General features: G+C 39.8%; 2 protein-coding genes and 2 long non-coding RNA genes across 4 annotated transcripts; all 4 read left to right on the top strand.

Annotated features, from left to right (window-relative positions):
• LOC118437932 lies at window positions 1–1,005 on the top strand. The gene is made up of 3 exons (XR_004836487.1): window positions 1–302; window positions 605–758; window positions 904–1,005. It is a non-coding gene; the product is annotated as an uncharacterized LOC118437932 (long non-coding RNA).
• Window positions 1,006–6,375: 5,370 nt separating this feature from the next.
• On the top strand, window positions 6,376–7,040 carry LOC110857059. The gene is made up of 2 exons (XR_002548621.2): window positions 6,376–6,704; window positions 6,789–7,040. It is a non-coding gene; the product is annotated as an uncharacterized LOC110857059 (long non-coding RNA).
• A 22-nt stretch (window positions 7,041–7,062) lies between these two features.
• LOC110857056 (gastrula zinc finger protein XlCGF7.1) lies at window positions 7,063–8,184 on the top strand (the record flags this gene model as incomplete). Its single annotated transcript, XM_022105670.2, has 1 exon — window positions 7,063–8,184. A coding segment is annotated over one exon (855 nt), but the record flags the coding sequence as incomplete, so codon positions are not given.
• Window positions 8,185–13,052: 4,868 nt separating this feature from the next.
• Window positions 13,053–16,522, top strand: LOC110856653 (cap-specific mRNA (nucleoside-2'-O-)-methyltransferase 2-like). Its single transcript, XM_035857541.1, has 12 exons — window positions 13,053–13,199; window positions 13,267–13,433; window positions 13,523–13,694; window positions 13,771–14,178; window positions 14,255–14,375; window positions 14,481–14,593; window positions 14,699–14,851; window positions 14,949–15,116; window positions 15,212–15,460; window positions 15,537–15,752; window positions 15,823–16,024; window positions 16,107–16,522. Exons 1-11 carry the CDS (start codon window positions 13,092–13,094, stop codon window positions 15,952–15,954), a joined length of 2,007 nt encoding a protein of 668 aa, XP_035713434.1. The 5' UTR covers window positions 13,053–13,091; the 3' UTR covers window positions 15,955–16,024; window positions 16,107–16,522.
• Window positions 16,523–16,844: the final 322 nt, after the last annotated feature.

Genomic DNA, 16,844 nt, shown 5'->3' with positions numbered 1-16,844 from the left:
ATTAATGTCCCCCATGTCCCCCTCCCCAAGTTCCGCCGCCACTGAGAGCGACCTACTTAAGACAATGTCGGAACGAAATGATTTTCATTCGTCTTGCTAAAAATCGTGTAATTAACTTGGCATTAACTGCGGAAGTAAAGAAAGTGACAAAGAAGAGCATGAAGGTTCGTAGTTCCGGGCCGGATACGCCAGCCGCCGCAGTCATGCGGACCCTGAAGTGGTTACAGGTCAACGTGCGGAGGTCGGCCGGGGTCGGGCCTTCCCTATCACGACAAGAAATATATGCACGCATTGACGTGGAGGTACCAAATATTTTCCTTGCAAAATTTCTTAAAATTGTGGTATATTTTTTGCAAATTTGGTATTGGTGCATTTATCTATGAGTACTTTTACAAATTCATTCTCAATTTTTTTGCATTTACGATTTTTCTAAATCATTGACAGATTTTTTGTAATTTACAATTTTGTGCAAATTATTATTTTTTAATATGCAAAGATTCTTACCAATTCATCCTCAATTTTTTCTGAATTTACAAATTTTCAAATTATTATGAATTTATGAATTATGAATTTATGAATATATTTTCGCTTTTCTAATGAACAGGGAGCCAAGCTCCGCGTCGTGGGGAAGGAATTCCCGGCGTGGGTTCGGGCTTATCGGCGTGGTGACGCCTTGGTTGCAGCGGTACTGCTGCACCGAACTTTCGCCAAATTTGTTGTTCCAGCCTCTGTCGGATAACGTCCAAAAATCATCCAGGGTGAGAAAAAAATTAGAAATTTGTTTACAAATAGTTCTCAAAAAATATCCTTTTATCTTTTGTTAATCTTAAAAACGAGTGAAACAAAATAATACTCAAATTACACAATAATTAATTTAGCTTAATTATTATTTTTTCTTCACAGATTTGATGCTCCTGCAGTCCAATTAAATTTAAAATTTACAATTTGATTGTAATAAAAAATTCCTATTTTACTGACTGCATTGAATTAAAAATTAAATACTTATTTGTCAGACTGCTTTTCATAATTTTTACTAATTCATTCCCTGAAGAGATTTGGGTTTGTAAAATCGTTCTAATTATGTATGCTCTTCTTATCTAGTTTTGAACTCGAATAGAAAAAATATATCGTAAAAGTTCCATTTATTAATTATTAATATAAACTATGATATAAATTTTTACGCAGTTTTCTTCTTATGCTAATTAGTAATTACCAGGGGTGGGCAAGATACTTGGTCAAGATACAAGATAAAAGATATAAGATACAAGATAGTATCTTTATCTTGTATCTTCGTCGCCTGATCGGAGAAGTATCTTGTATCTTGTATCTTTTAGAAAGTCGAAAGTATCTTTTGTAAGTATCTTATCTAGATACGCCTGGCAGAAAAGTATCGTAAGATAGTTGACAAGATACAAGATACTTTTTTCAAAATTCCGTCAAATTAAGTCAATTTCTTACCACAGTCAGTCAATTTGACCATGAATTTGGCGTAACCAGAGTTTGGTGAATTTTTATTTTATGTTTTGCCAATTAGTAACAAACCTGTATATACATACACATGTACATATACTCATGTATATATATATATATATACATATATATAATATATATGTATATAAGTTCATGTGCACATATACACATACACATGCACAACGTGCATTGCACATTACATGATATGTAACTACGCTTTTAATTATCTGTAATGTATAGGTATTGTAGGGTTTAGTTTGATTTGAATAAGCAGGGAATATATTACGAACTTCGTAAAAATATACGCATGTTAGTTAGAGGTCTAGTTTTTCGAAACTTAGAAATTTTTAGAAATATAAGCACTGGCAACAAAATTTGTATGATTATAGAATGATTTTAAATTTTGTACTCACCAGATTTTTTCGTTTAAATTATTAAACATGACTAATTGGGCATGAATATCAGGCTAAAAAAATAAAGTATCTTATCTAATATAAAAGTATCTTAAGATACATATCTTGTATCTTGTATCTTGACTACTCAATTTTTAGGAAAGTATCTTGTATCTTGTATCTTGTGTACTTGAACAAGATGTATCTTATATCTTATATCTTATCCTAGAAAGTATCTTATCTTGTATCTTGTATCTTGTATCTTATGACCAAAGTATCTTGCCCACCCCTGGTAATTACATACATTCTATAAAATAAAATTCAAATTGAAATTACAACAGTGATTTGTATCATTCTCCATAAAACAACAAACGTTTGCCTGGAATTAAATATAAGGTGGATTTATAATAGCTACTTTAACTTTCAACAAGATTTTTCATATAGATTTCGGCATAATACGTAAATTTAATTAATACGGACCGGATTAATCAAGACGGGCATTATTGTTCTTCCGAACTAGTCGGCTTGTGACGCAACCGAGGTTTGGCGATGCCTGGTAATGAAAGTGCTTCAGCGTATGCTCTCCGATTTTGAGGGTCAAATTAGTCTCAAGAGATGACAAATTTATCTAGTATGAAATTTGCGAAGGACACGACCTCCCAATGGGCCCGTTTTGCACAGATATTTGCATCCGAAGAGGAGAAAATGTTCTTTAAAGTCGAGAAATGTTACAATTTCCAAATTTACTGCTCGTTTTCTCCTCTTGGGATGCAAACATCTCTGCAAAACGGGCCCATTGGGAGGGCGCATCTTTCGCAAATTTCATGCAAGCAACGCGACCTCCCAATGGGCCCGTTTTGCACAGATATTTGCATCCGCAGAGGAGAAAACGCGCAGTTAATCAGAAATTGTACAATTGGAGGAAAGATCAACAAAAGGAATTCTGCATACGATCAATTCTGGATTTCTTAACTTTTCTAACACAATTATACGCATACATGCATATTTAATGGAAATCAGCATTTTGATCAATCATTGGATTACTTGTGGCATGTAAATTGACCACGGAAAATGCATCCAGAATCTCGGAAATTTAGTACATTTGTTGCCAACCTTTCGTCTTTATGCTCAATGCTTGATTTCATATGTCACTATTACTGGAATTAAATATGCATGGAAAATACACCTCGTTTATGATAGTTACGTCTGATGTCTGATGCTATTATTTGTTTTCATCCTCCTCAGACTGAACTTGGGTTTTATTTCCATTAGACAGAAATAATGCCTATGGTTTTCTTAATTAAAACGGAATTTTCCAACCGTATGAAAAGTATGGTGGAAATTTATATTTCCGGATGGAAAGCTCAAGATGCATCCATTATTTAGGTTTGTGTATCAAAATTATATGCGAATTGAGATTTGCTCCAGAATTATTTGACCTTTTCGACCTGCAATGCGAGCCCTGCATGGACAAATGATGGACAAATGACCTTTCTTCTTGTTTTGTTTGTCTGCACGATTTTAGCTTTCATTACTCACAATGGAGGCGCAAACCATGTTCAGTCCAGATAATTTTTTGACCTTATTAGTTTGAAAGAGCAAGTCTTTACAAACAACATTTGGTTCGGCACTTAGGCAGATGCGCAAATTTCAGCACGTTATGGGCGCCGCAAGTTCGCAAAAACGCACGAAGTTGAGCTCGCGCTGGGCATTGCCCGAAAAATCGTGCGTTTTTGCGAACTTGCGGCGCCCATAAAGTGCTGAATTTTGCGCATCTGCGCAAGTGGTGAACCAAATGTTGTTTCTAGAGACTTGCTCTTCCAAACTAACATGGTCAAAAAATAATCTGAGCTGAACATGGTTTGCGCCTCCATTGTCAGTCCATTTTAAAAATAAATTATGAGATAATGTGTTATGCAAAGTGGTTGTATATACCATGTGCCTATTATCAATTATGGAATACAAATCATGGTACATATATTACCCTTATGGAAAATGTGTTATGCAAAGTGACCGGATACTGCAACCCACAACTTGAGCCCTGCACGATTTAAGTGTGATTTAAGTGCACAAACTGACCGTTCTTCATCACGATGCAATGTCCCTGTTCCAGCGGTGCATATATGTCGACAGGTGGAAAAATGGGAGCGAGAAGCGAACAGACGTTGACATTAAACGGAACGACTTTACTCCATAATTAAAAATCGTCATGGTCAAAACGGCAACAAAACGAGTGTCATGTTTACAAATTAATCCTTCAATTATGCCATTTTTATCCATCGTACGAGAACAGTTTATTTACTTATCGCGAATAGTGAAATCAGGAAAATATAACAATACAACTTGAAACGCACATGGTCACTGGATGCGACCTGATTTCGCAGGTGAAGGACGAGGTTCTGAGGATGAAACTTCTTCAAGTGCGTCGCAAGACTGCATTTCTGCGTGAAAGTCTGGTCACAGTGGGGACAGGGGTGCCGGATTTTGGCATGAATATTGTTCAGATGCCGCACCATGTCACTCTTCTCGCCAAACTTCTTAGAGCAGTCGGGGCACGTGATGTCCTTCAACTTCCGGTGAACCGTCTTCTTATGTCTGGTCAGATGAGGTTTTTGACTGAAGGCTTGACCACACTCGTCGCAATTGAACCGTTTTGGGTTCGAAGAGTGACTGAACTTGTGCAACTTCATGCTGTAATTATGAACGAACAGATTTCCGCACTGGTCGCAGCGGAATGGTTTCTCCTTGGTGTGGGAGACCAGGTGAGCATGATAGCTGCCGTTGTTGGGGAATTTCTTCTGACAGAAGAGGCACTCTCGACTCGGCCCCTGCTTCACGAGGGCGACCTTCTCATCTTCGCTGAGATGAGTGAAGCGATGAGTGGTCAGGCCATCTTTGGAGGAGAACGTTTTTCGACAAATGTCACACCTCCCACCCACTTTTTCCTTCGTGTGGGTCAGAAGATGACAACTGAGATGGTATTGACTTTTGAATCGTTTGCCGCAGAAGTAGCAAACATGTCGCCAGCCCTGCCGCACCTCCGCGCGCTCCTCGCGACTCAGGTGGACGAAGAGATGCGGGGTCAAACTTGTTTTGTGGGTGAACTTCTGTTTGCACACGGGGCAGGCGTGGTCCTTCCGGCCTTCGTGCGCGTTCACGTGGTGGGTAAACTGTTGCCGAGTGAAGAACACTTTTTGGCAGTGGGGACATTTCCCATGGAAAATTGAAGACCGCTCAAGTTCGTGGGGGTTGAGGTGGGTGCGGGCGTGGAGGTGAGCACTGGTTCTGTTGGTGAAGGGACGAAGGCATGTTTTGCATGGGAAGATTTTCTCCCCTGTGCGACGACCAGGCTCCACGCCATTTCTGCCAACTGAAGCTGATTTCTTGGCATTTAATGACCTCCTGCTTGATGAGGGAGACTGCACGTGGTCATCGTCACGTGGTGTGGGACGTGGTTGGACGGAGTGAGGAGGAAAACTTTCCACTTTCTCCGTTGGGGACGAGCGCCTTCTGTCGTCTGAGCAATTTCCGGTGGGTGTGGTTGGCCTCCATCCCGTTCAAGGTCTCGTTCTGCTCGGAAGTTTCCTTGCTTGCAACCCTCAAACTCTTGCTAAAAAAAATATTTAATATTATTATTTGGTCAGAGTAGAATCAGAGGTTTTACTTATATGAAAGTTAAGAATTAATCTTTCACCAACCTCCTAAAATTCTAATATCCTGACCCCTTCTATGTTCCTAAATTTTGGCGTGTTTTCGGGATGTGGTCGGTTCCAGAGTAAAAAAAATCGTTCCCTCGTCGAATCCTCTGCTCTACAATTTCCAATCGCAGCTCCCTTTACTTTGCGTCGTTCTGGTCTTTTTTCTCAATGTGAACTTCGTGGAAATTGGGAAATGTTTAAAAATAGTGAAATTTCTGGAGGGAGTGAGCCCTTATTTGCTGGGAAGCTTGTTGGTCTCTGGACTGAGAAATGTCTTCTGCATATCCCATCAACAACCAAGTCTCTAACTCTCTACCAAAAAGCAAGCTCAAAATGCAGACTAATTTCTGTGTGGAGAAGTAGGCAAGAAAATCGTGAATGAATTCGGATTCTTACCCAAATTTGAGAGATTGTGCATATTCACGCAGATTTCTTCCAGTGGTGGGCAAGCATCTCAATTTGCAATGAATAATTAGCAAATGATTACGTATTGACAGCGCCGTAGCGACGATGGAGAGAGGTGGAGAGACACTCTCCAGGCCGTACGGCCCGGGGGCCGTACAGCCAGGGTCAGCAATAAAATACACTAGATAAAATCAAGGTCAATGATAAAATACACTAGGTAAAATCAGGGATTCAATAATTTTTGGGGGTGTATGAGGCCGTACCACCGCCAAACTCTCCAGGCCGGACAAAACGTCGCTACAGGCCTGCGTATTGAGCATCATCACCACCGTCGGTCTTGCTTTTGTGGCACGATTTTCTTGCTAAATTCTCCACACAGAAAGCATTCTGCACTTTGGCTTTGTTTCCTTTGTTGTTCATCTGACTATTCGAGACTTGACTGTTGGTGGGATATGCAGATAAGCAAAGTTATATATCTCAAGGGAGACAGAGGTCAAAAATCTCCACGACAAACAGCAGCTCACTTCTTGCTCTAGAAAATTTCATAAAATTTTAAACATTTCCACGCAGTTCACATCGAGAAAAAGAGCAGAACGTCGCAAAGTAAAGAAAGCGGAACGTCCCTTGAAAATTGTGGAGGAGCCTGAAACGCAGGGAAAGTTCGAAGAGGGTAAACTTTTTGTTTTACTCCAAGACGAATTGCATTCCGAACACGTGCAATTTTAAGAAAAATCCGTTGGTAAGATTGCATTCTAAATTTACATATAAAATCTGTAATTCTACTCGGAATGCGGAAGTAATAAAATTGTCTACGCCGATACAGGATTTGCTAGCGGGAGAATTTCCGAGCAGAACGAGACGGACGGAATGGAGGTCAACAAGACGCAAAGGAAGTTGGTCGGAGGACAGAAAGCGCTCGTTCCGACAATGGAGAAAATCGACAAAGGGCTCCGTTTTCAAGAGAACAGGCGATTTTCTCCTACCTCCGTCCAACCAGCACGTGACGATAACCACGCCCAGTCGCTCGCAACTAACGACAGGTTGTCAAAAACCAAGAAAGTCTTCCCGTGCAAAACATGTCTTTGTCCCTTCGCTAACAAAACCAATGCTGCCCTCCACGCCGCACCCATTTCAACTCCCAGGAGCGGGAGCAGTCGTCACTTTTCCATGAGAAGTGCCCCCACTGCGAAAAAGTGTTCTTCACTCGTCATCACTTTACCGACCACGTGAACGCGCACGAAGGTCGGAAGAACCACGCCTGCCCCATTTGTAAAAAGAAATTCACCACGAAAGGACATTTGACCGCGCATCTCTTCGTCCACCTGAGCGGCGAGGAGCGCGCGGAGGTGGCGCAGGGTTGGCGACACGGCTGCTACTTCTGCAGCAAACGGTTCAAAAAGCCATTCGATCTCAGTCGTCATCTTGTCGTCCACACGAAGGAAAAGTTGGGCGGAAGGTGTCGCATTTGCCGAAAAACGTTCTCTTCCAAACGAGCCCTGACCAGTCATCGGTTCCTCCACCTCTCCGAAGACGAGAAGGTCACTCTCGTGAAGCAGGGGCCGAGTCGAGAATGCCTATTTTGCCAGAAGAAATTCCCCGACAACCGCACTTATCATCGCCACCTAGTCTCCCACACGAAGGAGAAACCTTTTCCCTGCGACCAATGTGGGGCGCTGTTCGGTTTGAAAAGTAACTTAACCATGCATGCGCCCATTCACAGCGCGGATCCGCGACCCTTCAAGTGCACCGAGTGCGGACACGCTTTCACTCAAAAAGCAAATCTGGTCACCCACAAGAAGACGGTTCACTGGAGACTGAAGAACTTCGCCTGTCCCGATTGCGCCAAGAAGTTCGGGACGAAGGGTGCCATGGTGCAACATCTGAAGGGTGTTCATGCCAAAATTCGGCACCCCTGCCCCCACTGCGGGAAGCCTATCTTGGGATACATTTGAAGAAGGCTCATCCCCCAGAATGAAGTCCGTCATCTTTCGACTGACCCTTCGTCAAATTAAGACATATTTCCAGTCTATTATATTTTTTTATTTTCCTGAGTTCACTATTGATGAGATTATTCTTGTACGACTGATGAAAATGGTATAATTGAATGGTATAAATCGTGTAAACATGACGCAATGTTTGTTACCTTTTTGACCATGACGTGTTTTAAGTATGTTTGTTTTAAGTTTTCTCCATGTTTTAAGTAGTAAAGTCATTCTATTTTGTAAAAAAACTCTGCACGCGTCTCGTTCCCATTTTTCCATGCGCCGACACAAATGCAGGGCTGGACCAGTGACGACGACATGTTTCATCGTGACGAGAAGAAAGGTCAATTTGTGCATCACTCTTCAATCGTGCAGGTAAGGTGGCTTGCTCATCGAAACGGACCAAGGTGTCTAAATAGTTCTGCAACCAGTCTCAGTTTTCATACAAATTTTGATCCGCAGGCTTCAATAATTGATGAATGGTCGTTCATCTCTCATCGTGGGCATTCCATCCAAAAGATAAAAGTCTAAAATCCCAGCGTTAGTTTCATGCAGCTGGAAAATTCCTTGTTATCTGAGAAAATCAGGGATTATTTCTGTCCAATGGAAAGAAAAGCACACTGCAAAACCACAATCTAGCATCGTAACTAAATGAGGAAGATTTTACATGCATATTTCCTTCAGTAATGGTCACATGCGTAAACACAGTGGCCCCGGAAGCCGTGGGGACATCTGAGACGTTAAAATTCTAGTATAGGGGAGGGACGAGTTTATATATAAAATAGGAAGATGGTGGGGACATTTTATATAGGTTTCCATATTTGACATATTTTAGGGTTTTCTTACATATTTTCCTGTATATTTCGAGTATTTTCTAGATATAAGTATTTTAGTAGATATTTCGAAGTTTTTTGTGTAAAATTTTTCTTATCTATGCAGAAATTAAGGTTTCCGCAAAAATTATATTTCAAAAATATGGTAGAAAATTGAAGTTGAAAACATTTTTTTGCATCTTTTCAGGTTTTTGAAGCACATTTTACGTACATATTTTGCGGAATTTACGTACATACATAACCGTCCTCTGATTATCATGATACGCCAGACGTCCACAATTGATGAATGGTCGTTCTAAAAATAAGCGAAAACAAGAAATCGTCGCAAATGAGGCAGGAATATTATTGATTTTTATTATTTTTTCTTAAATATGAAATTAGTATTAGTATTAGCAATTAAATTGAAAGTGCATTAAAAATTAATTTAAATTGCAAAGAGATAGTTGATAGTGAGATGGAAAGAAGGAAGGTGTTAACCACTGTTCAAAACAGGCGTCCAAATCGATTTTAACCAGTTTTTAATTTTGGACGTCTAAAATAAATAAAAATGGGTCAAACTGTTACAAGTTTTTCATTATTGAATCTTCCGATAATCCGTGGACGTGCACACAGTTTCCCATTTTTGAGCATTCTGTTGTGTACGACATGGTTTAGAAAATTTCTTACTTTCTCAAGCAAGAAACATGTTAAAAGAAAAGTTTTTACAAATTTCGTGGTATTACAGACACACCAAAATTAATGAGAAATTGCATATTACATATATATGCAGAGCAAATTTAGATTTGCAAAAAAGGTCGTTAATAAAGAACTTGTAACATTTTGTCCCGTTTTCTATTTTGGATTAGACTATTGGAAAATTTGGTGTACAAACTGGTTAAAACCGGTTTTGGATTTCGGACATTGTTTAAAACCACGGCGAAACCCTGCAAAACAGAAGTTACAGGATTGGCCAAGTTCCATGTTTCCTTATTCATTAAATATGCATTTGTCATTTAGAATGAAAAAAATCAAAATTAATCGGAGATTACATAACCTACAAGTCAACGGATTATTGAAGATTCAATCAAGAAGAACTTGCAATATGTTGGCCCATTTCCTAGTTTGGACACTTTTGGACATTTGCGATGTCCAAAATTGTGTGCCCAAAACTGGTTAAAATTCGGTTTGAACGACTGTTTTGGACCTTGTTTAAAACCCTGCACGTAAGAAGTTAAATGATTGATGAAGCTGTACACATTTCCCTTACATTAAATATGTATTCGTCATTTAGCATGAAAATAATTAAGAAATCCGGACTCAATTCTACATAGAATTTCATTTGCTCAGCTTTCGCTCAACTTCCATTTTGATAAAAACCCCACATAATTCTAATTCAAGAGTGCAATGGCAAAAATATATCAGCAGGATAAGAGAAGAGGAATGGAATTCCGATTTACAACCAAATTTGAGAGATTGTGGAATGGACGCAAGCATATTTCTTCCAGAGCTGGACAAACCGTCTTAATTTGCATGGAATAATTAATGAATGACAATGACCATCATCACCACCGTCTTATTGCTTGTGGCACAATTTTATTGCTAAATTCTCCACACACAAATTATTCGCATTGCATATTTAATCATCACCGTCCTGCTTTTTCCAGGATTTTGTAGCTTAATTCTTTCCACCATTTCGCACTCACTATACGAGACTCACTTACCTGTTGGTAGGATGCGCAGATAAGCCAAGTTATCTCTCAATCAGAGACCAACACGCTCCCCGAGTTCACCTCTTCCATAAATTTAATAAAGTTTAAACATTTCCACCCAGTTCACATTAAAAAAAAGAACAGAAGCGTAAAGAAAGCTGAACGTCGTTTGAAACTCAAACCGACTGCATCCCGAACACACGTCTCACACCCAAAATTTTAACAACTGTAAGATTGCATGCTTAATTTGCATATAAAATCTATTTGTGAACTACATATGCTGACTTAATAATATTCTGTGCAGAGAAAGGGATCCATTTTTGCTGGCCGGGGAACTTCAGGAGGCAGGATGAATAAGGGGGAGGTCAGCCATGATAACCAAGCGGAGTCGCCGTCAGCTAGCAGGAGGTCAGTCAAGGTCAAGAAATTACGACAACTTAGCGGACCACGTGGTCGTCACGTGGTGGTGAAAGTCTTCCCATGCAAAATATGCCTTCGTCCCTTCACCAATGGAACCAGTGCTCACCTCCACGTCCACACCCACCTCAACCCCCACGAGCTGGAGCAGTCCTCACTTTTCCATGAGAGGTGCCCCCACTGCGAAAGAGTGTTCTTCGATCGTGGACACTTTACCAACCACGTGAACGCGCACGAAGGTAGGAAGAACTACGCCTGCCTCACCTGCAAGCAGAAGTTCACCCAGAAAGCACACATGACCACACATCTCTTCGTCCACCTGAGTCGCGAGGAGCGCGCGGCGGTTCGGCAGCGCTGGCGACACGGCTGTTACTTCTGCAGCAAACTGTTCCAACGTCAATCTCGTCTCGCTGGTCATCTTGTGACTCACACGAAGGAAAAAGTGAGCTGGGGTGTCACGTGTGTCGAAAAAGTTTCTCCTCCAAACAAATCCTGTCCAACCATCTCTTCTCCCACCTCTCCGAAGACGAGAAGGTCGCCCTCGTGAAGCAGGGGACGAGTCGAGTCTGCCTGTTTTGCCGCAAGATATTCGCCGATGACCGCACTTATTAGATTCACCTGGTCTCCCACACGGACTAGAAACCTTTCCCCTGCGACCAGTGTGGGAAGCTATTCCCTCGTAATAATAGCTTAAACTTGCACAAGCTCAGTCACACTTCGAACCCAAAACCGTTCAACTGCTACGACTGCGACAAAGCGTTCACTAGTAAACAAAATCTGGGCATCCACAAGAAGACGGTACACCGGAAGCTGAAGGACATCGCGTGCCTCCAGTGCCCCAAAAAGTTCGGGACGAAGGGTGCCATGGCGCGACATGTGAGGAGTGTTCATGCCAAAATCCGGCACCCCTGCCCCCACTGCGGACAGACGTTCACGCAGAAAGGCAAAGTTGGGATGCACTTGAGGAAGCTTCATCCCCCAGAATAGAATCCTTCGTCTGCCAATTGACCCCTCGTCAAAACACGACATGTTTCCATGCTTTAAATTTTTATATGCTCCCCATTTCACCATTTGTGACGAGATAATTATTCCTGATAAATAGTTGAATGATTTAGTTGTAAACAGGATTTTTGTTACCGTTTTGACCATGACGATTTTTGTTTAGTAAAGTAATTCTATTTTATGTAAAACTCTGCTCGCTTCTCGCCCCCACTTTTTCATGCGCCGACACCAATGCAAGGCTGGAACAGGGACGACGACGACATATTTCATCGTGACGAGAAGAAAGGTCATTTTGTGCAGAACACGTAAATCGTGCAGGGCTCAGGTTTCGGGTTGCATATCGAAACGGACCAAGATGAACTAATAATTCTGTAGGAAATCTCAATTAGCATATTATCTTGATAAGTATAGGTCTCAAAAAGTGATGAATTGTCGTTCGCTTTCTTATCGTGAGCATTCCATCACAAATGTAAAACTAAAAATCTAGCATAATTCCAGAAAAATCTCGTTTTATTTGAGAAAACTATGAATTCTTTTTGTCGACTTGAAATAAAATCATGCTTCCGGAGGAGGACGAGAAAAAATTTTGCCGCATATGGAAATATACGAGACATATTTCTTCCAGTAAATACATAAGGAATCAAGAATTGAGCATAAGCTGACTACAAATATATAGCAAATTTGCGACATTTTTATGCAAACTTCGTACCAAGTGGTAAATTTACTTGGCATAAGAAGTGTTACGTTTTGGCCGTCCAACGACGACGACATATTTCATCGTGACGATAAGAAAGGTCACTTTGTGCATCACACTTAAATCGTGCAGGGCTCAGGTGTCGGGTTGCATATCGAAATGGACTATGCATGGTGATAAATAATTAGGTCTCGGTATGCATAGTAATTTTGATAAGCAGACCTCAATAATTGATGAATTGTCCTTCATTTTATTATCGTGAGCATTCCATCCCCACCACAAACTAAAATTTCACCATGATTCTCATCCAGTTGGAAAATTCCGTTGAGAAACCTAGGGCTGGGTTTATATAATTCACCGTCTCATGTCGTATTGATGTTTCTCTGACTATCTCAAGTTACCCCAGAGGCGCTGAGTGTAGGCGCTGTGTCCAACTAAGTAGACGCTCATGTGCCTGTGCCACGAGGACCTCCTCCCATTCCTGAAGGAAAGATTGTCCAAAAAATAAACATGGCAACTGTAGGTCAAGACATTTTTGGGAAGAAGCGATGTCTGAAAACTGCAAATGAATATTTTCCATCCATCCCGAAAAGGTTTTTTGCCTCGCCAAAATGGATTGTAAGTCAATAATTAATTGTTATTTTCCATTAGTCCACTTAACACTGTTCGTTTGTATGAATTTTAGGCAGTTGAACTCAGAGATATTAAACATGAGCTAAATCAAACAAAAAGTCTTTTGGATAACTACCCCTTGAATTCCTGGCACAAACACACAAGCCAAATGAACACAGCAGGTCAAGTGATGCCAATCGTGAGGCAGGAGTTTCAACCAGAATTTTGTAGCCAAGCGTGGTATGTGCATAATAAATAATCTTGAAATTGTTATATAACCTCAGAATGTAAGAATTATACTTGGTTTCCACCACCACCACTTCCTGTAGGTGCAAAATGTACGAGTGTCTTAGCACTTTCTCTCTAATTCCTGAACATATTACTCAACCAGACGTGTCTGCCCGTCCACCACGTTTTCTATCAATACATTTATGTGAAGCGCCGGGAGCCTTCATTTATGCAACTAATCATTTTCTATCTAATAATTGCCCAACAATTCAGGTGAATTATTTCATCAAAATCATACTCATTCATGCTAATTACTTACTTATATTCAACAAATTTTGGTGGTCTAAAGTGGGATTGGCTCGCCACCACCTTAAATCCACACTACGAAGGAAATGACATCGGAACTATGATAAATGAAGACAAGTTGATCTTGAGTTCTTTGAATAATTGGATTTTTCTCAAAGACACGACCGGGAACTTAATGAACAGGGCTAATTTGGACAGTTTGATTGAGCAGGTTAAACAAAAATGTCTTAGTTTGGAGCACTCCGTTGATTTGGTCACTGCGGATGGGAGCATTGATTGCCAAACGAATCCCATGGAACAGGAGAGCGCTGTTGAAGAATTGCAGTTCACTGAAATAATTGCTGCCCTATCAATTTTGGGTTTCGGGGGAAGTTTTGTACTCAAAATATTCACCTTTTTAGAATGTCAGACTATTAGCCACTTGTACATTCTGTGCTCTTTATTTGAAGAAGTGAGTCATTCATTTACTTAAAAATAGTTACTTTGTTGGGTGGTAATCAGTTAAGTATCTATTTTTTCTGAGTCAGGTCCATCTCTTTAAACCAGCCACGAGCAAAGAAGGAAATTCAGAAGTTTATGTCGTCTGTCTAAAGTACAGAGGCCGTAGAGTGTTCAGAAATCAACTGGACTTTCTAATAGAATACGTGGGTAAGTGTTTCCGAATATATTTAGTAAACTTTTCAAAATGCCTGTATTAAATTTCTAATTAAAAAAAGCACGAGTATAACTTTCATAAATTTAATTTTACCTCAGGATGCAAAACGTCCATCTTGAGTAGGCGTGCCATTATTTCTAAGGCCCTACCATTTTTTGGCACATTCATGAGCAAAATTCTTGAAGCCGCCTCGTTTTTCACGCAATCTCAAGTAATTGTCTAAACGATTCTGATTTTATTAACTTATCTAATAAATGTTTCTCCAATTAACCTCATTATATTTTGGCTATTTCATTAACAAATTGCTGTTATAAAGCGGAACATCAAAACTTGGGAGGATAAAAGTGGATTATCTCTAACGTATTATCAACATGACATAATGAAGCGTCATGTGTCTTGGGAATGGATTGATCGCTATGATGTGAGATCTCTGCATCCTAAAAAGTCTTTATTTAAATTGAGATATTTCGTAAGTGACATTTCCTTTTTGTGGATTTTAAATATTAAGTTTTGTTTACTGCTACTGGTGTATGTATTTTAACATAATTGTTTTATCTAACTCACAGCCGCGACATATTACACATGTAGATCCTAGATTTGAGATTGGGTGTCATCACGATAAACTCTTGTTGCATCAATCGACAGATTTATTGGTAAAAATGGAACAAATCAAACGACAAATTGAGCATTACCAGACATTTGAAAGTATGTCATGGGATGTGTCTGAAATTTCGGTATGTCATCTATTAATCATAATCATATCAATTAGATAGAAGTTTTATTTATTCTGTTTATATTATTTACTTATTGTTCGAATCTAAAAATTTAGGGCTCATTTACACAACTCTCTCCTCTCGTGGGTCGCCCATACAAAAATATATTGAGCTCTCGTTTCTGTTTTGGAAAAATCCTACAAATGCGAAGCGATTTGAGAGCAGCTATAGAACCCGTGTGGTCCTTAAAGCATTGTAAAATTTGGGTGGCTGGGCGCAAACAGTGTGATACCACTGATACTTGTATTACCTGTAATCCTGAAAGTATTCGGTACCACTTTTCACGAGTGTTAACAGACTTGCCGGTAAGTATCGTGTTTTAAGGGCATATATTTAATTGACCTTTTAGTCAATAACATAATATTTATTTGGTTTCATTAGCAAGAAGACTGGGAATTTAGTTTCCTCTGCTGTGCAGAGTCAGTGAGTGACATCTTGAATTACTCTGATGCCCAGAGAACTCGAAAAGCACTGCGAAAAATGCTGCTGAAAATTTCAAAACTTGAAATTAACCAGTCCTTGTTCCTCTGCACATTTCCACTCTTGTCAAGAATTCAACTCGGGTTTATGTATGCTCTAAATGCAATTTTTAATATGGTAAAAATACTGTGTAATCAAATATTTTTAATGGCAACAAAATTAGTCTTATATTAATACACAAACACAGGTTGTACTCGGTTCTGGAGGGAATATGTACGGTAAGGAGTACCCTCAAGGAATTCTCCTCCACCGATATAAAGGCATAAACTCCATCAAAGATCGGAATATGATACTGGAACTAGTCCGTATTGTCAATTAGATGGATAAAAGTGATGCAAATAGGCGTGGTGAAGCCATACTGGAAGTCGTACCAGCTAAGAACCTGATTGGTAAGTAATAAACCGGAGTTTTAAAACATTCATGGTTAAAATGGATGGATAGTTTTATCATTAATCCATTTTCTTATTGCAGAACTAGCCAACTTTAACGATATCTTGACCTACAATTTAGTCAACACGGCAAATGAATTGTCCCAAATTATAACGGAAACTAAGGACGTCATGACGCAGCTGAAATCTGATGAACCAAATTCACTTACATCTATCTTGGAACCCTGATCGGCCCATTAATTCACGCTGTTATTTAAATATTACTTGTTATTAATTTTAACTATCATAACTACACAAATCCAGACAAACCGAGTGATTCGTGTCATTCTTTGTAACTTTGAGACTGGTTCACAAAGATTGATATCGATATCAATCGATTAGTAAAACTTTTAAATCACCTTCATAGAACGGGTAGTTAAATTCAGAATTATAATGTGTTCACACATAATTATTATACTAGAAAATATTGAGATGTTTGCTGCTAATAAAGAAACTTTTTAATATAATAAAAATACTCGATTTACTCACTGTTATCATTATCTCAAAAGCCAGGCAGCATAGAGTTTTGCTCTGAGTGAGGGATTACCAACTCGGCTCCCAAAATGACGTTGGCCTCAGCGCCTAGCACCTCAGGCCACAGCGCCTAACGCCTAAATAAGTGGGCCGTAGCTCCTAGCGCCTACTAACCTGGCCACAGCGCCTAGGGGTAAATTGAGAAGGTCAGAGAAACATCGGTATAAAACAAGGAAAAGGACCCCTCTCATCCGAGGGGGGATGTGATACACCAAAATGTCGTGTTTTTCATGAATATATAAATTTT

The sequence above is a fragment of the Folsomia candida genome, unplaced genomic scaffold (genome assembly GCF_002217175.1).
Source record: "Folsomia candida strain VU population unplaced genomic scaffold, ASM221717v1 Fcan01_Sc017, whole genome shotgun sequence".
Taxonomy (NCBI): domain Eukaryota; kingdom Metazoa; phylum Arthropoda; class Collembola; order Entomobryomorpha; family Isotomidae; genus Folsomia; species Folsomia candida.
This window is presented reverse-complemented; position numbering and strand designations above follow the sequence as displayed.

Excerpts from the sequence above, each read along its gene's own strand:
- LOC110856653 (XM_035857541.1), top strand. The coding sequence starts at position 13,092 with ATGGCAACTGTAGGTCAAGACATTTTTGGGAAGAAGCGATGTCTGAAA. Across the intron at positions 14,594-14,698 it reads CGTTTTTCACGCAATCTCAA|CGGAACATCAAAACTTGGGA; the intron begins GTAATTGTCTAA and ends GCTGTTATAAAG. Across the intron at positions 14,852-14,948 it reads TATTTAAATTGAGATATTTC|CCGCGACATATTACACATGT; the intron begins GTAAGTGACATT and ends TCTAACTCACAG.